General features: G+C 41.5%; 1 protein-coding gene across 3 annotated transcripts in view; it reads right to left on the bottom strand.

Annotated features, from left to right (window-relative positions):
* Positions 1-8,305: 8,305 nt before the first annotated feature.
* MKNK1 (MAPK interacting serine/threonine kinase 1) overlaps positions 8,306-21,777 on the bottom strand; it is a 34,789-nt gene continuing 21,317 nt past the window's right edge. For 2 of the 3 annotated variants that reach the window (XM_050961722.1, XM_050961723.1), the window contains 7 exons: positions 20,397-20,501; positions 16,103-16,158; positions 15,861-15,956; positions 13,381-13,575; positions 12,735-12,899; positions 11,952-11,995; positions 8,306-10,610 (listed from right to left, as the gene is read on the bottom strand). In XM_050961722.1, the coding sequence (XP_050817679.1) occupies positions 10,379-10,610; positions 11,952-11,995; positions 12,735-12,899; positions 13,381-13,575; positions 15,861-15,956; positions 16,103-16,158; positions 20,397-20,501 (893 nt within the window). In that variant the 3' untranslated portion in view covers positions 8,306-10,378. The remainder of the gene's footprint in view (positions 10,611-11,951; positions 11,996-12,734; positions 12,900-13,380; positions 13,576-15,860; positions 15,957-16,102; positions 16,159-20,396; positions 20,502-21,777) is intronic. The other variant, XM_050961724.1, reaches the window with a different exon arrangement.

Genomic DNA, 21,777 nt, shown 5'->3' with positions numbered 1-21,777 from the left:
AAGGTCACAGAGGAAGGGTTTGGCAGAGCAGGGGATTGAACCCTGGTTTTCCAAGTCCCATGCTAACACCCTAACCACTGGACTCTCCTCCTCCTTTGTAGACAATATAGTCTGACAAAGATTAACTAACCAGGACATAATTGGGTGCTCCTGCTAAGAATTCCATGGGGTACAGATGGCGAGGAAAGTTTTGCCTTATTTATATGCAACGGAGGTTTCGTGCTATAAAGGTTATCAAGTGGATGGTACAGAGTGTGATGGAAACATGGGTAGCTTATAGTCATCTCATCCAATGGCCAGGAAATGTAAAAGCACAAATCATTGTGCAAATCATTCATCTAGAAGCAGAAATGAGCTTAAAAAATAATAATTAAATGAGAGAAAATATATAGAGAGATCCAAAAGGAAAAAAAAGTCATTAAGCTATAAACCAACTGCCAAAGAAACTGCAAGAGGAAAAATATGAACAGTTAACAACAGAGAGTGCCCTACCTTGATACTTGGTTGTATGGTGCCTTCAGATGACCCTGGAATCCTTCTTCCTTTCTCACATTCATGTCCTCTCCTTGGGAGTTGTTCCTTTGCTATGCTGCTTCTCTCTTCCCAAGTTGCATGCTGTCATTATGTGAATAATTAATTTGTTCACTGGCATAATAACCTGCCAGTCCTGAAATTCTGAGACACATAACCATGGGAATTTGCCTGAGTTTTCCCAACAAGGATTATAAACATAAACTACTCTTTCACTTTTCATTGCTTTTGGCAAGGATTTCCTCAGCCTCCAATTGTGGGGAGAATCAGAATCTTTGACAGAATGCAGCTTACTCTGTATTCTTGTCTGAACCATTAGTAGACTCTGAAGTAACTGTCCCACATTAGTAGGGGGAGATTGATTGAAATTTAAAAAAATCTTATTACAGATTTTCAAAAAACAAATGGGAAAATTTTGGCAGAAATTGTCCCCTTTGTTCAGACCATTTGTAGCTCTAGTTAAAATGTTTGGAGTTTCAAAATTTCAACAAAATTTTGAAATTTGGAAGGAGAAAGGAAAAAAATACAAATTTTCCTTCTATCTCAAAGATTCTATTTGCTAAATTGTGATTAGTATTTAACATGTATTGCTGTAGCAGCTGGGAACCTGAGTCATAGAGAGGGGATCCGTTGTGCTAAATGCTGGGCAAACACAGAACAAAAAGACAGTCTCTACCTCTCAAGAACTTAGGTCTGATTGATTGGATAATCAATTGGTGCATTATTTCTTTCTCTTCTTTAGCAAAGTCCAATTAGAAGTTTGTGTAGCTACTGCATGGTTCCTCCAATGCAGCATTGTCCTTTGAAAGTACGTGGGTGAAAGATCAGGTATTTTTAGACAGATTTGCATTAAATGGTGGCATTTTATTCTTGAAATTTTCCTTTGCTGTGATATCTACCAAAAAACGGACCCCTTTTTGGCTGCTATTGCTGCTCCGATATGACTGCCGATCACGCTGACCATTAGTGTCACACTGTTTCCTTGTATTTCCCCAACTGTCCGTCTGTATCCATCTGTGTGTTGACTTATATTGTAAGCTGGTTGGGGCATGCGCCATCTCTTTGTTCTGTGTTCACATAGCTCCTAGAGCAATAAAGTCCTGAGCCATGACTGGGACTATGGTAAGGGATGATGTCCCTAGCCTCTGTTTGTCAGAGGGTGGTGACGGATGGCAGGAGAGAGATCACTTGATCATTACCTGTTAGGTTCACTTGCCCTGGGGCACCTGGCATTGGCCACAGTTGATAGACAGATTGCTGGGCTAGCTGGACCTTTGGTTTGACCCAGTACAGTCTCTCTTATGTTCTAATAGAAATAAATAATGTTGCAAGATTCCTCGTGCTTTTTATCGATATGTTATTTCAGAGGAGAGATGGGCCTGAGAGGGGAACTTCAGCTCCAAACAACTGAATTTGGGGAGTCTTTGGACCCATGCCACATCTGTAGCCCTGGAAAACATCAGTTATCTGCTTCTGAGCTTCAGCAGTGGAAGATACATCACTCCCCCTGCCCTCCCCCTGCACCCTCACTCACCATTGGGCTCTTCTGGGATGGGGCGTCCATACGCCTTGACCCCCTCTGACTGTTCAGATGAATGCTGGCTACTCCCCTTCCGCTACTTCTGGGAGGGTGAGGGGCGGCTTTTCTGATCCAACTCTGGCCCTAATCCAGTGGAATTCTTCCACGGGATAGTAGATGATCTGATACACACAAAAGGCAGCAGTCCTTGGTACTTTCTGCTCCTGTTACCGCCCACTACAGCTACAAATCCCAAAATCCCTTGCATGTTTGGCTAGAAGTCTGAACCCTGAGACCTTGAGCATCACTGCTCAGTCTGCTTTTATTTTAAAAAAAGGGGAAATGAAAAGCCTTTTTGCTTACTAAGACGAGGCCAGGCACGTGTACCAGAGGGAACTCCTTGAGAGCCCTGAATCATAAAGGGAACGTTAATAATTATTCCATCTTACATTTATATAGCACTTTTCATTGCCAAGGGCTCCAGAGTGCACAGGAAGGAAAGTGCTTATTGAGTGAGCAGCTGTTTAAATTTCTTTTAATCTATTTGGTATTTCTTTTTGGCCTCATCATTCAATGTGCGGCTCCTGTATTAGCCACGACCCATTAGCCTGCATTCAATACAGAATTATTAATTTCCTTAGAAGTTTTTCGATGATGCTTTATTGTAGTCTCTCAGTACCTAAAAAACACTAATGAATTTATGTTCACAACATCCATGGGAGGCGAGGTGATATCTTTAGCCTCCTTTTGCAAATAGGGAACTGAGGCACAGAGATTAAAGCCCAAAGGGTCAAAAGTGTCCACTCATTTGAGGCATCTAGTTTGAGATACCTAAGCTTTATTTTTCAGAGTGCTTAGATTTTCTATGGTATTTTGTACGTTCAGAGCAGAACTCCCCTTCACCACAGTCGGTTGTGGGGAAAAAAGTCAACCTCTAGAACCATGCTTACCCTCCCCCCCGACATGGGTCATCAGCAAGGCTGAGATCTCTGGTGCCACACAGTCCTCAGCCAGTTGAGTTAGCTAGTTAACTGGTAGCAGTAGAAAGCTTTTATTTTATATGCGGCTCTACCACTAGAGGGGGATGGAGACACTTTACCAGTGGGTTTCACAGCTACCTGCTGACAATAATCTGAATGATGGGATGGATTGCACCCTCAGCAAATTCACAGATGACACTAAGTGGGGGGGGGGGGAGATGTAGATATGCTGGAGGGTAGGGATAGGGTCCAAAGTGACCTAGACAAATTGGAGGATTGGGCCAAAAGAAATCTGATGAGGTTCAACAAGGACAAGTGCAGAGTCCTGTACTTAGGATGGAAGAATCCCATGCACTGCTACAGGCTGGGGCCCAACTGGCTAAGCAGCAGTTCTGTAGAAAAGGACCTGGGGATTACAGTGGATGAGAAGCTGGATATGAGTCAGCAGTGTGCCCTTGTTGCCAAGAAGGCTAATGGCATATTGGGCTGCCTTAGTAGGACCATCGCCAGCAGATTAAGGGAAGTGATTATTCTCCTCTGTTCAGCATTGGTGAGGCCACATCTGGAGTATTGCATCCAGTTTTGGGTCCCGCACTACAGAAGGGATGTGGACAAATTGGAGAGTCCAACAGAGGGCAATGAAGATGAGCAGGGGGCTGGGGCACATGACTTACAAGGAGAGGCTGAGGGAACTGGGCTTGTTTAATCTGCAGAAGAGAATATAGTAGAGGACACCCCTGGCTTCAAGGGCAATACAAATAAATAATGGAGACATGAGTTGACAAAGGGGAACAGGAGACAAACATTTTCCCCAGCAAGCAGCCTGTAGCTGGGAGTCTGAGACCACCATGGACTTTGCTTTTGGTATTTGAACTGGTTGACAAATTTTTGATGAAAGACTTCTGTCAAAACATTTTGCCAGCTCAAAATTTTAGGTCAAAAATGAGAGGGACAGACAGCCACTCACCAGAACAGCCAAAAGCCTGGTGGTGAAGGCACTCAGCTGGGCCGTGGAAGACCCAAATCCAGATTCAGAGCAGAGTTGGACATTAGGTCTCCCACATCCCAATTGAGTACTCCAACCACCAGGTTATGCTCGGGTGTGTTTTCATGACAAATTTTCAAAGTCTTGTTTTCATTCCATATATATAATATATAAATATATGGAAATATACTTATCTCATAAAACTGGAAGGGACCCTGAAAGGTTATTAGAGTCCAGCCCCCTGCCTTCACTAACAGGACCAAGCAATGATTTTGCCCCAGATCCTTAAGTGGCCCCCTCAAGGACTGAACTCACAACTCTGGATTTAGCAGGCCAATGCTCAAACCACTGAGCTATCCCTCCCCCCAGAATTTAATTAAATGTTGTCTATGGGAATGCCTTGCTTATGACTAAATAGCAGAAGAGAGCAAAAATTTTGAAGACTTGAATGCATTTTTTTGCTAAAAAGAATTTGTTTTCCAGCCCAAACTGCTATTGATCTTATGTGGAAGTTGTTCAGGTATTACAAATATGGTCAGTAGTATGAAATTCAGATACATAAACCAGAAGGGACCAGTCATAGTGCTGATATTCTGTGCTTTTCTGCTGTGTCTACACTTACAAGTGGTGAGTGAAACACACAAACTGCACATATCTCCAGCATGGTATGAAGAGCACTGTAAAAGGTGAGGCACTTATTAGCTGAATAGAGTAAAAACATGCCAGAACCTTAGGGTACATACTCTATATATCCAAGCAGTGACTCCCCTGAGTACACTGCTATTCTTAGCAGGGGAGCGTTCCATTGCCAGAGCCTTTCACTGCCGCACGTAGCTATGCATTGCATTGTGGACGCAGTCTGCACCACCACCAGTGTACACAAGCCCTTAGATGACAAACCGGCTCTTACTCTCAGAGTTCATTACCACCAATTTACACAAAATCTGATTAATAAAGCAGTCCATTATTACTACTCCCATTAAGCTCACCGGCAAATTGTATAGATGAAGAGTTCACTTTATGAAGTAGTCTCCTCCTATTGTCAGAAGAGAGATGTGCTTACTGAGGACATCTCCCCTCTAAACTTGCAATAGTTTTTCACAAAACCAAAACAGAATACTGCTGCTTTCAAAACTGTTTCTTCCAAGGAAAGTGCACTTCTCTACTGCACCCATCACTGTAGTTTAAGCAAGTCAACAAACATGTTTTGTGGCGAATGAAATCAAGCAGCAAGGGAAACAGGAGCCATGAGTATGTCTTGGTACAATTATACATTTCCTCAGCATTGTCAGGTCTTTTGGTTGCCATGGCAGTGTGTTTCCATGGAAGTCAAACTTGAAGCCTGTTTCTGCCACTGGAACCGTCCAAAGAAAATTATCTGCCTTGGAAATTAACCAAGCTGCTCTTATGTTGAAAACCAGCCCTCCCACAGCTCCTGAAAAAATAAACATGTCTTTCCATTTCTGACATAGGAGTAAGAGGGAAAAACATACACCTAGGAACATTAGCACCCTTTTGTGCAAAGCACAATATGGAAAGTAAACCCTTCAAAAATGCTTTGCCAAGATTGAGCATGAATATTTGTATTAAGGTCACTTGAAGATATATCATGCGTACAGACTTGCAAAATGTTCTATTCTGCAAGACTTTAAAGAATGTAATTCGGTACTTTGAGATTAATGCAGGTTTACTGTTCTTTTAAGATCAATAAGGGGTTAATTAAATGCTATCAGGATGCCTTGCTTATGACTAAATACTAGTTTACTGAAGGAAACAGTAGGTTAGTGAGTGTCCGTAGCCTCTGTTTGCCTGAAACCAGGAGTGGATGATATCACTTGAGGATTGCCTGTTCTCTTCATTCCCTCTGAAGCACTTGGCTTTGGCCACTGTCAGAAGACAGGATCCTGGGATTGATGGACCATGAACCTGACCTGGTGTGGCTGATCTTAGGTTCTAGTTAAATCTTTGATGCTTGCCAACAGCCTCACTGCTTATCCTGACGGTTAGATTTCACCTGCCAAGGCCCACATGTGGGAAACAACATATAACAGAAACCCAAAATGAGGGACCAAGTTAATGCAGGAAAGTTTAAATGATATCCGATTCCTCCTTGTAGAGAAATGACTTTCTATAATCTCACCTTCATAATCATGTGAGGTGAAGGGACACAAAGATCTGTGCAGAATGTGCAACTAACGTAAGACATTCCTTGAAAGAAGGGACAACTGTGTTACAAGAAAAATGGTTATGCTGCTCATTGGCTCAGATAAAAGTCATGGGGATGATTCATCAGGTCCTGAAGATGAGTGGGACCTGTCACTCTTGCCAATCTGTAGAAACACAAATCCTCTTTAGATGGCACCTTGCTGTGTTGCAACAGGTCGAGGGAGTTCTCTCAATTGCTAACCTGAGTGATTCAGCGGTGATTCAGCCTCTTTTATATTGTCCCACTGGCTCTGATGTGATTCAGCAAAGAAATGGAGACACTTTCCAGTAGGCCACCTTAAAGGCACGGCTTGTGAAGACAAGGACAAAACCATTGATACTCCAAGGACGCAGCTCAGCCAGTACCTAATCTTGTGTTTCATTATCCATCTTCAGGAAGCAAGAAAACTGAAGAATTTAAGCTGCTGGCAAAGGGATGAATTTTCCACTTGTATAGAAAAAATGGCAAAGACATACCAAATATACCAAACTCCTTAGAAAACACTAGGACCTAACATATTTGAAATCATTAATTCTAATATGAAGACACAGGAGGTAAGAGGGGTAAAAGCATTTAGTGGTAACAGAGCTAAAAAGCACTATTACCCCCTTTATGGATATTGTAGTACTCGGACCATAACTCCTCTTATTTATGAAGACAAAAAAAGTGAATCTCCCTCTCCCTTTTGCTGTATTTCCTGCTGGATGCAAAAAACAGATGCATCTAACACACATTTTAATAAAGTATCTGGAACAGGATATGACCAGAGGGCTGACTTTAAAATGAAGTTGATCACCAAGGAGGGACTCAACAAGGTTGATGAATCAGAGATGCTCGCTGTCTGGCTTTGAATTCCGGCCATGTTCAGAGCTCCTTGAGAAGATTTACTGAACACTACAGTATCTTTCATCTGCTTCCTCCAATTTTTGTAAGATCAAACACTACAGCCCTCAGTGTTGCAAGCTGTACTCTGCCTAGTGAACTGCTATTCATTTAAAGACAAAATGGCAAATTTGTGATCATCTATCCCTGTAGGATCTGAACTAGGTTTGTTCATTTTTAAAACCACATTCAAGATGAAGATTTTGGAACAACATTCAAAACTTTAAAAGTTCTTCATGGAATAAAGAAGGTTCTTTAAAGGCTAGTCAAGTTCAGGAGGTTCACTTAGCTTCTAACTTTATACGGGGGGGGAATCTACAACCAGTTTCACAAGGTAATGTTTTTCCTGCTGAACACCTAAAAAAAAGGACCAGCTAAAGTTAGCTCAGATGGCTGCATCCCTCTTAAAATTAGTCGCCTCCAAATCTTAATATGTGCCAACTAGAACTTGAGACTACAGGACATCAGGTGATGTTCAGAATCTTTTCATAAGCTTTGATTTGACACCAAATATATATTGTTCACCTGCATTTAAGGGCATGGTCTCAAATTTAAAGGGATGGTTGAGAAATGTCTTCTGGATTCTATGTATCCGAAGGCTAAAATTCTCTTCTATATGCATAGTAGTCTTTACTTATTTATAGTGTACAAATAGCCATAATGGTCTGCATCAATTGTAAGGGTGCAAGCCTTTACATCAAACTATGTGACCACATTTTAAAATCAAAACAACAGTATGACCTACATTTACAAGAGCCGGATGCTACCGTAAGAGATACTGAAGCATCTCTCCTCCAGCCCTCCCAGCAGGACCTACAGGCAGCAGCAGCTCTGATTTTCAAACAGGCAATTCCTCATTGTATGTTTGTGTGTAAATATGTGCATGGTATGCTTCATTTCCTACTGTTCCCTACAGAATGAGCAGGGAGAATGGGCCAGTAAGCCAGCAGATCTTCCAAGATCCATGGAGATGCCATGACCACTGCTCAACTGGCCTTCCCTTACCCTGACAATGCGGCTCCTTCTACCTCCACTGGATAGTAGCATCTGCAGAGGTATGGGGCTTGACACAGGAGATCACTAGGTGAAATTTATTACCTGCATTATTCAGGAGGTCAGACTGGCCTTAAAAATCTAGAAATTAGTTTTACCATGAAAGAGATTATTACAACACCAGAGATGGATAAAGAAATAAGACAATATAGAAGGTAAATTAAGTTTAATTTTCAGTACACAAGTTAACAAGAGTGTCACAGAGAGGGGTAAGCAAATAGTTTCCTGAGTTTTCAGTCTCCAAAATCAGACCAGAAATACATAGTAAATGATGGAATGTATTAAATCTATAACTTAATATATTTTAAAAAACAAGGCTAAGCACAATTCACAATCTTTACCACTGACAATATATAAAATAGTTTAAATAAAATATAACATTTTCTTATTAGTCACCAATACAGCATGTTGTATAAAAATATTTATATATAAAAATACACACACACTCTTCTCAAAAGGCAAATGTGAAACTCTCTGACAGACTGGGTGATGAAATCTGCTATAGTTCAGATTTCTCCATTTCCACTGGTTTCCTGGATTGGTTTCCTGTGTTTATTCTCTAGCTGTTTGGGATGATTAATCCTGAAATTTGAAGGCATATTTTTCACCTGCCATGACACATTAGTGTAAATTTTCAAAAATGACTAGCACTTTTGGGTACCCAGCCTGAGACAACTTAAAGGGGCCAACTTTCGCAGTGTGGGTGCCGAGCGCTTTCTGAAAACTAAGTGTGGTTAAAGTACCTCAAGTTGAATACTTGAAATTGCTAGTGACTTTTGAAAATTTGGGCTAATGCACTTCCATGATAGCTCTTGAACTGCCTTGGCTCAGTCTGCATAATGTAACAATGCAGTAACAAAACCATTCTGATCTAAACCTCACCCAACTGCTTTGACTGCTGCAAGTGCCTGACCATGCCCCCTCCTCCCTCACACACACTGTATCTTCCCACTGGCTGGAAAAGCTCAAATTTCTCACCAAAATAATAATACTTGATTGGAACCTGTGCATTCACCCTGCTACATCAAGAAATACAGTCAGGATAACACAGGAAAAAGTAATTAGGGACATGCTCCTCATGAGGTAAAGATTCCCTACATCATTATCCTTAGTGTAACATACGTTTAAAGTTTCTCTGCAAAGACTACTGTATCAGATTCAGATTTAAGAATAGTATCAGAGGGGTAGCCGTGTTAGTCTGGATCTGTAAAAGCAGCAAAGAATCCTGTGGCACCTTATAGACTAACAGACGTTTTGGAGCATGAGCTATATGCAGCTGACGAAGTGGGTATTCACCCACGAAAGCTCATGCTCCAAAACATCTGTTAGTCTATAAGGTGCAACAGGATTCTTTGCTGCTTTTACAGATTTAAGAATGTCACTGGCAAGAAAAGGTGGAATTTAATGTATTAAAACAGAGGTAAGTCTGAGTACATTCTAATTATGAGAATATAAAGAGGTGTCTGGTATAGAAATAAAACAGTGTTCGGGGTCCACATGCTTGCCTAAACCTCCCCCTCAAAAGATGAAAATCTACTTCCAGGCATTTGGTTCATTTCCAAGGCCCTGAGCCAGTTACATGCTTGAGCATCCTCAGCATCTTGCAGGATGTGCTTAACTCCAACTGAAGCCAATGGGAGTGGAGAGTGCTCATCAAACTGCAGGGTCCAGCCTTAAGAATCCTCTGCACTTCCTGAGTCAGTAGGTGTGAAGGACAAGGGGCACTCATGGCCTTTTGGTGGGTTGAAAGAAGTATACAGAGTAGGGCATTGGCAACAGCTCCAGCTGATGAAAGCAGCAGCACCAAGAGACCCCAAAGGAGCAGCACCATGGTTTCCTACACAAAGGTGGTTGAGTTGGGGTTAGAAAGCCTTTGTGCTCTGACATGCAAAGCAAGAGAAGAACTTTTCCAAATGTCCTCAAGTCTACATTTTAAAGTGGGCTCTTTTAAGAGAAAACAAGGAAAGCTTAGTGGTTTATCATCTCTGGTAACAAAGCAGCAACCCTGCTTTCTTTAGTTTAAAAAGAATTTCGATTAAATTGTCCTAATCAACCAAATCCGTCAAGCAAAAACATTCCTACAAAATATATCCATTTAAAGGTATAAGTCCCTTTATAAATGAGCTTCCTACTAAGTCATTAAACCTTGATGTCTATTAGACTTTAAAATACATGAAGTAAAGCTGACCAATCCCATTAGAACCTACAGCAGGGTCAGCATGTCAAAGGGCTGCATGAGTGACTGGTTGGAAGTCACCATTTTTGGTGGCTTGGGTCATTGCTCTGCGTTTGGCTAAGCGGGATTTGGATGGGGGAGAAAGCTTCATGGAACACATGGCCTGAGCAATGTTCTCTTGCTCTTCATCCAGCTCATTCTCGTGCTGCGACAGCTGACGGTTAAGGGCAATGGCCTCTGCCGCAAAAAGTGTCAGGTCTTTCGTGCTCCTGTTCCTTCTGCAGGAAAAGGAAAATCAGGTTATACAACGTGTGCACAGAAACCACAGGACCCAACTATGCACCTGCCAAGTCTTCTTAAGGAAATATTTGCTTAGCAAGCAAGACACTTTCCGGTTTTGTTTTCATACTTGTACTTGTTAGTATGACTAGTGATTCACGTTATAATGTGGATCTGGTACCACGGTTTGGGCACAAGTCTGGGACTCCAGAAACCTGGGTTCAAGTCCCTTTTCCTCTCACTGACTTTGTGATACCTTGGGCGAGTCACAGTCTCTCTGTACCTTGTATCTCTTCTGTAAAATGTGGATAAGAGTTTCCCCTCTGACAGGGGTATTGTGCAGAGAAATACATTAGAAGATTGTGAAGCGTACTGATACTAAAATAATGGGGGCCACAGAAGACGGACAGACTTAGAAAGCACTTCAGAAATAAGTTAATCCTGCTGCTATTATGACCCCAGCCTCTCTATAACTAGACACTGTACATAAACCTCAGTGAGGTAAGTACAATGTTCTTGTTACAGAGGGGAATGAGCCCCAAGAAGTTAAGTGGCTCACCCAAAGAGACACAGTGATCCAGTGGCAGAGCTAGGAATAGGACTTGGTGTTCAGACTTGCAAAACCCTTCTGTCACAGGGCCCGTCGCTCAGCATTTTTCACCAAAACTCTGCCTCTGAGGCCTGATCTTACTCCCTCTTGAATTAATGGCACAATTCCCATTGACTTCAGTGGGAGAAGGATCAGACCGTGTGTGCAGCAATCATTCACCCATCACTGAAACACAGCTTCCTTAGACAAGGTGCGCCTACACATCTTTCCTCCTGTGCCCCACACCTACCATCTCGCCCTTCGAATCCCTCCAAGCATCTCAACACAGAGGAATGCCCTTTATTGCTCTCCCACAACTAATCAAGATTAGATTAAAAAAATCCCAAGCATTACCACAACAAAAAAATTATAGCAACCATATGTGCAAAATAAGTGTGCTTTCCCTAAAGCAGTGCTCCCAAGTTGTTACCCTAACGCTCTCCCCCATAACCCAAGTGGTGAGATGACTTTAGTCAGTAAGCGTCATCTCAACTAAATGTCTCTTGCTCTCATGCCTTTTTATTCTATGTGGAACACAGGGCCTTCACCACTGCCTTCTATCTTTGGTGGTCTCCTGCTGCACTCTGGGCTTCTTCCCATGGCGTTTGGACAGCTTTCAGTTCTTCTACTGTGCAGGTCCACGTTAGCTTTGTTCTACTTTGTTGCCTCTTGCCCTGAGAGTTCCAGTTCAATGCCTGTCTTGTTATGTTATTCTCAACTAAAGCAACAGATTCTTAACAAGGACGGTTACCTTTGAAGAACTTGTGGCGTGGGTAATCCCCTTTCAGGAGCCTGCTATAAAATTTTAATTACAAAGTTAGGTAAATTTCCTTACTGTACTTGCATTTGTGCTGCCCAAGATTTTCCAACTGAAATCTAGTCTCTGCCCACCCCTCATTGTTACAACCAAAACACTTCATATTTAATGACAGATTTTCTGTTTTCCAAAGACATTAATAGGACTCAACACATTTCTCAACTCCCCTGTCTTTAAAAGAGATCCCATAGGGAATTCAATAATTGCGCAACTTTAAGGCAGTTTAATAACTGAGAAGCTCTAAATATAGTATGACAACAAGAGCAGAACAAGCTATATTTGTATCTAGTATAAATATGATGTACATGCTCTCTGAACTGGAAACTAACATACAAGATCATGCAAAATATTAAGGGTCCTCAAAGCCCTCATCTAGAATTTACCAGGATTCTTAATCACTGTATTAGAGATCGTATGTCCCCAAATAATTTCTCCAGTCCAGTGCCTGGCAGCCACAGGGAAAGCTATTTAAATGCACAGGCCAGTAATGCTGGGGAGCAAAAAGAGTGCCTTACATTAGCAACTAGATAGATTCCTATTAATATCACATATCCATGGTGCATACAGCAGCTGGAGGAATAAAACCATTGGATTTTATTTACTTGATTAAACAAGGCACACACCAATACAGATATGGGCAGTGGCCATGCCTGAAGAAGATGGCTTGTTGTCTGACTCAGGAGAAGCCAATCTGCAATGCTTTAAAATGATACTTACCCCTTGCAGCCATACATGCTGAAGAACCTGAGCAGCACCAAGTCTTGCTTTGGCATCACGAACTAGCAACTTTGAGATGAGATCTTTGGCATCATTGGATATATGAGACCAGTCCTTGTCTGGAAACTCATACTTGCCTTCCTGGATACTCTCAAAGAGCTTATTCTGCCAAAATAATATTCATTTACACTAAATATTAACTACAAGTAAGAGAAAAGGTTTTGTTCCTGCCCTTTACAATGTTCCAAACCCAAAAAACACTATACCCTTCAGAACAGCAGGTCCCAACTTCTCACTCTTAGCTGGAGGGCTTTGGTAGTTTATGTTAAACCCAGCTAGTGACAACGTAACCAGAGGCCCAAACTCCAAGATACAAGTCTCCTAGCCCATGATAGGAAGAGGGGTTGCCAACTCTCAGACTGCAAATTTAAGAGAGGCACTCAGTATATTAGCATCCATAACTCACAATTCTACCTCACTCTCCCTACTTATGAATTAAAGTTTATTCTCTCAGAGGATTACTAGTTGGGTTATAGGAAAAACCCAGAGCGGCTTGCTTTGCAGCCCAATCTCATGTGCCAGCCAGCCCTGTAAAGTTCACATGGTTATACAAATCTCTCCCAAACCTCTCAGATTATGCAGTCACCTGACAGACTCTGCAGACTTCTCCCCTGTCCCAGCCACAGTCTGTGCCACAGTTCCCCACAAAAGGGGGATAGCCACTGAGCATGATATACAAAATCACACCCAGACTCCACAGATCACAGCGCTTGTCGTAGAACGTGGCCTCCTCTGTGAAGACTTCGATCACCTCTGGTGCCATGTATTCCGCAGAACCACACTAGCAAACAGAATTCAAATTCATTTTCAATGGGAGTGGTGATGAATGATCAATGCAACCAATACAACATGCAAAAAGGGGACCATGAAACTGGATAAGATTGTCATCTTTGATGAACTACTTAAGAGTAATGCCAGGTGATTGTAAGAAGTGGTCTAAAGATGGGACTGGGAGTCAAGGTGTACTGATTTTAATCATGGCTCCGACAGGGGCAACGCAGCTTTAAGTCAAGTCAGAACTATTTGGCTTTTGCATCCCTCAAGAATGAAATGGGGCTGCGGAGAGGCTTAATGTTTAGAAAGTTCTCTAACCATGCAAAATGCTACGCGAGATATCCAGCTCTAGCTTTCCTAGGTGTGCAGGGGTAAGAGGAGCACAGAGCACTTGAAAATTCTTGAAAAAAAGCTTGTTTAGTGTTTATGGTCTTTCAAAATTTAATGCATATCTAACTAATTGCCTTTGTGACAAAAAAAATCTAGCAATACAAGTGGACTGTGTTCTATAAAAAATTTAAAAAATTAACTCCTGCTCCACTGTTAGATTATCCTTTCATTGGACTGTCAAAAATAAATTGTCTGAGTTTATGTAGCAAATTGTGTTACAACCATACAGACAGCGGAAAAGCAGTAATGTAGCTTGAAATTCAGTCTTCTGCACATAATTTAATTGCTCAGTCCCCCGAGGCTCAACTACCCATTCCAAATATTGGGAAACATACTGAATAATATAGTATAAATACGTATTGAAAATGAGTTTTAAAGCCAATCTACAGTCAGAACTACCAGAGAAACAAATACACAAAATTTTAAAAGTTCTGAGATTGATCTCTGTCAAGCTAGAGTGTTTAATACACACAACAAATATTTTAGAATATACAATGCAAAAAAAGCTGGTTGGCTTAAGAGGATCACTAGCTTTTAGTCAGATGTTTTGGAGAATCCTCAAAATTATGATTCAAGTTGTCTTCCTGGCTGTGAATCACAAAGTCTCATAGACTGCACACAAGCACCAGCTAATGCACACAGTATGTTATGCTATCATTGGCTAACTACACCGCTGGCTTTTGGATGGCACAGCAAGATTCGTGATGGCATCTGAGAAGGATAAATCATGTGAAAAAGCTGCTTGCAGAAACATGTGCAATCAAACAGAATCAAAAGCTGAAACAATTCCTTCACAGTCAGTAGCAGATGGACCACCAGGGCACTTTTTCCATCCTTTTATTTTTATATTGCATCCCCTCAGGACTGAGGAAACAAACCTTTTATGGACCAAAAACCACCTAAGCTGTTTTTGCAGCTGCCCTAGAAATATCCTTTTCATATACTAACTGTATTTCATCTGTGAAACAATGAAAGACACAGAATGTTCATAGCAGGTTCATCCAGGCTGGGTAAGGAATGGTGTACCCAGCCTCTGTTTGTCAGAGGGTGGAGATGGATGGCAGGAGAGAGATCACTTGATCATTACCTGTTAGGTTCACTCCCTCTGGGGCACCTGGCATTGGCCACTGTCGGTAGACAAGCTCCTGGGCTGGACCGACCTTTGGTCTGACCCAGTATAGCCGTTCTTATGTAATGGGTGTTACTATTGTCCTTTCCCTCCTCAAATGGAAAATCCGAGGTAGTGTATAAGAGATGGATAGTCCTAGCTACTAGACCTGTGCTCAATGGGTGCATCTTCTACTATGATGTGTTTCTTTATTCCTTTCCTATTTACAGAAGGATTATTTTTAAAAGAGAAGTAACAGAGCTAAGTTATGGTGATTTGATTTCCTCCCCAAACAGAGCTTCTCTCCAGTTGGAAGTTCATTATAACTGGAATTGCAATGGGCACATTTTAGCGTTTTGAACACTGATTTTTGTTCTATTTACTATTTATTATTTGTATGGGGACAGTGCCCAGAGACTTCAGTCAAAATCAGGCATCCGTCATGCAAACTGCTGTACAAATACAAACATGGCTTCTCACCCCCCAAACGTTTACAATTTAATTTCAGACAAGAGACAACTTGCAAATATAACAAATATCTCGTTTGCAAGAGGCTAGTAGCTGTGCGCATAACTGGATGGTACTCAATCATTTACATGGAGTTCCCTCCCCTACCCCTTAAATAGAAAAAGCCTGCAATCCACAGTCTCTGCGTCCCTAGACAAGGAATTGGTTTAGTATGATCTCTCCATATTTAGAGTAGTTCCAGTAAGCCCCTTATAATCTTTCCTTTAGTGGTCTCAGTGGTTGCTTTACAGTATAAATAATGGAGCAGAAAATAGTGGTTTACATACTGGAGTAGTTAATTCAGGAGTAGTTATTGGAGTACATGCACTGTTGAGTTTCACTCCACTACCAAGGTCAAAGTCACATATTTTCACTGGTGACACCTGAAAATGGGAAGAAGGGGGAAGAAAAAAATAAAAAGTTAAGAGGTTATGGAACCCAGAAACTAACAAAATAATTACACAGGTGTCAGTCCCCATGGCATGAAAATTTTAACTTTAAAAAAGGTATTAAGAAAATAAAAGAGCACCTTTTCTGGAGATTCACACAATATGTTTTCAGGCTTCAGATCCCTATGTGCAATGCCTAAAACATATGAGAAGACACTGATAAAATGTGCGTTAGATTCCCTCAATTTTTTCATCTCATTCTACCTTTCTTCACTGCAAGGCAGCCTCATAGGGCTATTCTGAGTCTAGGTCTGATATAAAAAGGTTCCTAGCCTAAGGTTCTTTAATGATAATAAATAGATGATAAGCAGCGTATATTTGGATGGCACTGTACATGTCCCGCTGTGAAACACTTTGGAATTACTCTGTGCACACCAAAATAATGCACTAAGTGGCTTATTAAAACCAATGAGCTCTAAGAAATATTTAGACATATGTGCATGCATGATAGTTTAGCAGCCAATCAGAGCGGCTGATGGAATGACCAATTGGGGGGCAAGACAGGCCCTGCATAAGACTAGCAGCAGAGCAGAGAAGTTCAGTTGCTGAGTAGAACTGGAGAAGTGAAGACTGGGTGACTGGTTGGCTGAAAGGGCAGCAGCAGTACCGTGGACAGCTCACTGCAGACAGGACTGAAGCCAAGGGAAGGTTGCTGAAGCCCAGGGTACCTGGTTGGCATGATGAGCAGCAGGATCAGTGGAAGGTAAGTGAGGGTGGGCTGAAGCCCAAGGGGACTGAGCACAGAATCTGGCCAGGCCAACGAGGTACCCAGATGGGCCCCGCTGGTCTGGTTGAAGACTGAGCCCAGGGAGGCCTGCTGAAACACCACCAGCTGCGGATATCGACTGGGTGGCTGAAGAAGGCAGTGCCTCTGGGAAGGAGCCTAAGAGCTACGGCCCAATACCAGGGCCGAAATAAGAACTTGGGACTGTATATCCCGGAAGGGGGGGACAGCGTATGCAGCTCGGCCGGAGGCCTAAGTTACTGAAGACCTGCCAAGAGAAACATCAGCCGGGAGAGTGCTTGTGAGAAGCAGGCACTGCCCTGATGTAAGATCAAAAAAGAAAACCAGGCTCATACATAATTGAGAGAAAAGGGGCCATCCACGAGAGGTGGGTGCCTACCCCCTACCCCCGTGAAAAGAACTGTGTTTGCAGGCCAGAGAAAAGGGGGTGTCCACGACAGGTCGGTGCTGACCCCGTTATACCAAAACCCAGAGGATTGGAGACATCCAGAAACCCAGAAAAGGGAATAATTTGGAAGTTTGTTTATTTGATTGTTAACTGATTTCTTGAGGGTACCACAGAACAACTGAGTCTTAAGAAGGCGCCTGAAACACCCATCCATGCAAAAAACATATGAAGGTGGTTTTACAGCACTGAAGCATTTCTTCATGCACCTGATCAGCCAGTTACCAAAAATTAAATCCAACACTAAACTTAAGAAGGGTGGTTATAGCAAATGAACCGCCAGAAGTAAATCACTGAACTGCACAACTAACCTGTTTGCAGTTTAATGACCGTCTCAGCAACATAATTTTTCAAAAGTTGCTAAGCTTTGACACACATGCTATTTACTATTTTGGAGTATGAGAAAGTAAGGGTGCTTTATAAATAACCACGTAGGAGAAGAGTCAAAGCCTATTAGTTTAGGACATTAAGCCATTTCCTGCAGTTTACCAACAAAAATAGTTACATTTCTAACCAAAAGGATTCTTCAAAGTGTTAATACTGGTGCAACCCGCCTTTTTGTGTGGAACAGTGTTGTGATCAAGATTGTCTTAAGACAACATGTCTGAGATTTCTAGCTGGTCTCCCAATATTTGTCCCTCTATTTATCTCCAGCTCCTACAATGTATTTCCCTGCTGTGTGTTAAGGTTTTGCGGGTTGCAGATTCTCATTTGCATTTTTGGGTGTATTATGTAACAAATTCACTTTGTAATTACTCCACAGTGCCTTGGAAGGAAAGCAGCCGCCTTTTAAATATTTATATAATGGTTTGTTAGCTAGCCATGGGGTTTCTTCCCAAGTGTGCCATGTGAGTGTTCGGGGAAACTATCATTCCCTTAAGTTTTAGAATATCACTAACTGGAAGATTAGCTGTCTTGTTGATAAGGAACATTTGAGTTAAGAAGTCACTAGCAGCATTAGCACCATGACAAAATGATGTGTGATAACACTGCTTTAATTTCCTGTTTACTGTAATATTGTGTGAGCCACTTACTAATTATTTTAATGCCACACAGTAGAACCATAAAGTAAATGGGAAATCAAAGGAGATATTACTGCAGGTGATTCTGCAACAATGTTCATGCTGTACTGTTCTTCACCAAATGACAAAATCCAAACCAGAACAAAAAGTTGAGTCACTGTTTATGAAGCCATTTTGCAAAAGCTTCCCTCGTCTCCCCTTTCCAAAGGAAAGCTAACGATTGACAGTAATTACCAGAGCAAGAAATGAGCTGAGTGGGGAACTAAGCCATCCTGGATTTTACTAGTGACATTTCCCAACACTAAGTGCCTCAATATTAAATGCAAAACATTTTTTTTTAAATAAATTCATCTACTTTTGCTAGACACACTCACCTCTCCACGTCTGGGCAAATGTGAGGAAAGCTCAACATGCTGATATCTGTGGTATGTCTTGAACAGTCACTACCATGGACAAGACCATAACCCATATATAGGTTAATATATGCTTTTACTATAACCTTAACAATTTCTGTACTTTCCCTAGATACTCTGCCTGAACTTCCTGTGGCTCAATTTACCCATCACTCTAAGCCATAACTCTCAAACCACACGACACAAGGGGTAGATCCTCAGCTACTGTAAACTGCCATCACTCCATCAGAATCTCTCCCACAGCATTTACACTCGTAGATCGTTTCCTCACCTTAGTCATCATATAGCCAAGCTATTAAGATTAGCAAAACATCTTTCTCCATAAATCAGTTCCATCAGCTGATTAGCTAGCTTAAGATCTTCTCTGTATTCCACCCCCCAATTTGACTTCTGTATTAAAGTGCATAGAGCTATACAATATTCTATATACCTTAAGTCTGCCATTTTATTTGTTCCTCAATTGCTTAACATTACATTAGTAGCTGAAAGCCCATGCTGCTGTCCAGGTACAATTTCTAAAGTCACGTGTATAAACAGCTAAAAATGGCTAAGAACTTATTAACTGGACATCAGACCACAGATTCCACTGATGATTGAACATGATGAAATTCTGAACAAAAACTTGTAGCTTGTAGCTGCTTCAAACCCTTCACGCGGACTCATACATTTTAGGCTTCAGAGTAACAATCTTGGAATTTTATTATATAGATTCTTTACCTTTTATGGGCTTAATCCAGCAAGGTGCTGAGCACTATGGCCCCACTCCAACAAAAGACTTAAGCACATGAATACCTCTGGGACTTAAAGATAAGCACATGCTTAAGTGCTTTGCTGAACTGGGACCAGAGTGCTCAATATCTTGACGGACAGAATCCTAAACCTATAAAACATTTGCAATCCTGATTTGTTGGGTGGAACAAGGGCAAGAAGTAAATACCTTTATACTGTCCATTGCAGACAGAGATTTAATGTCTGGTTACATGCAATCTAATTCAGACACTCTGACAGTGCAGTGATGAGAGCAGGTGTCAATAAACAAAGTAACTTAATTCAGATAAGACCACCAAACAGCCAAATGGTAACTGTTTTAATTGTGCCCATGGAGTTCTGTGTCAATATATTAAAGCTGTGCAAAACACATACAACATATTTAGATTTAGAGCTTGAGAATCCACCCCAAATTGTAAAAAGGACAGGGAACAAATTCTGCAGTGAGATTATTTTCCACAAAAAGACGTGCACATATTTTTGCTCTTGCACAAAGTTCTATTGAAATCAGTTCATCTTCAGCCAGGAATGAGGATTCGCTTGCCTGCAGCTACTAGCATGGTTGCAGCCTTTAGGCTGGAGAAAAGATCTTAAAGTAAAAATAAGCTGCTGTAACTGAACAGAGCTATTCTCAATAAATATTGTGAAAAGAATCCAGGTAAGACTGAAAGGAGACTGTAAAAAGTAAAAATACTTCTGTTCCAATAGCCATCAACATGCTGGTTTAAGCACCAAACAAAAACAGACCTAACTTTCAATATTAACTCTCCCTGCCTGGTGATCTAAATCTTCCAACAGGAGATATCCACTTAAACACAACTCTTACTAGAAAATATTTGGGAAGATAAAAGGAAATTTGACATGACTGGAAGGTTAGCAAAGTTAATGCTTAGTTCTGAATATTTATGGATTAAACTTTGTAATTTGTCTGGCATGTAGAACCTCAATTAGGAGCACATAGAAGGGTTTTGGTTTTTTTACCTTTTGTATGCAGAAAATCCAGAGCAGATGCAATGTCTCTTACCACCCTGCTGGCTTCCCGTTCATTAAAGTGCTTTCGCTTTTGTATGTGGGCTAGGATCGAACCTGTGAAAGTGACAGACCAACAGAAGAAGAGAAGACTATTTGAAGCAGAGCTACTGAATGCAAATACTGCCACTATCAAACACCAAAGGCCCTGCATATATTGGGATTGGAGGTGTGTTAGCTTCAACCTCTTTGTAACTAGCACAGGTCTGATCCCAGTGTGAGCAATGCTAAATTTAGAAGACTATTCCATAATTAGAATAGGATTTCACGCTTGCTCAATTAACACGTTACATGGGTTTTGTTTCATTCGGTATTAGTTTATATTTTTATGGAAAACATGTCAATGTAACTAGGAATAGAAACTTTAGAATCCTTCATGTCTTTGATTATTCTTCGGATTAGCTTGCTGGTAACTTGCACATTTGGACAAAAGTACAGAATGACAGAAAAAGGATACAAGGTGGCATACCTGATACACAGTCAGGGCTGGCTCCAGTGTTTTTGCTGCTCCAAGCAGTGGGGGGGAAAAAAAAAAAAGAAAAGCTGCGATCAGCGGCAGCTCTACCACCGCCACTTCATTCTTTGGCAACAATTCAGCAACAGGTCGTCCCTCCGAGAGGGACTGAGGGACCTGCTGCCAAATTGCCACCAAAGAGTCAGACATGCAGCCCCTTTCCTTTGGCTGCCCCAAGCACCAGCTTGCTGCGCTGGTGCCTGGAGCCAGCCCTGTACACAGTCTTGCAAGAGTGAAAATCTAGCATGTTATAATGAACTGAAAGTGCACAAAAGACCCTGATTTGGTAGAAAGTGGGTATTACTGCAGATATGCAAATATTCTGTGTGTGTAAAATAGCACTGGCCTGGTAGGGAATTTCAAAAATGGAGCTAACCACGGCCTAGCACCTGGGTTGCTGCTGAATGTTTGCTACAGCACAGTGGGACTTTATCTGCTGTGGCACAGAAAGACCTGGATGTCATCTAATTTTGTGTAACCTTCGCTTGACTGACGAATAAATTGCTGTAGAATCTAAAGACACTTTTGTCCCTCAGTGCCAAAAACAAAACCCCAACCTCTTCTTTTAGATGTGCATTTAAAATTTCCACTAAAGTCAAGGTGAGATGCTGATATATTAGGGCAGAATGTCCTGCTCTGTGCTAGGTCTTGTTCAGGATTCCATTCAGACACAACACTAGTGAACTTTCAGACAATATTAGTGTCCCTTTAATACAGGATAAAGACTTTTCTGCAAATAGGTGCAGATTTTCCTCCAACATAAAATCTTTCAAGGCTCACAGTTAATGTTGCCCACTAGACTCCTACCACTCTAAATGG

This window comes from Gopherus flavomarginatus, chromosome 7, assembly GCF_025201925.1.
Source record: "Gopherus flavomarginatus isolate rGopFla2 chromosome 7, rGopFla2.mat.asm, whole genome shotgun sequence".
Classification (NCBI taxonomy): domain Eukaryota; kingdom Metazoa; phylum Chordata; order Testudines; family Testudinidae; genus Gopherus; species Gopherus flavomarginatus.
This window is presented reverse-complemented; position numbering and strand designations above follow the sequence as displayed.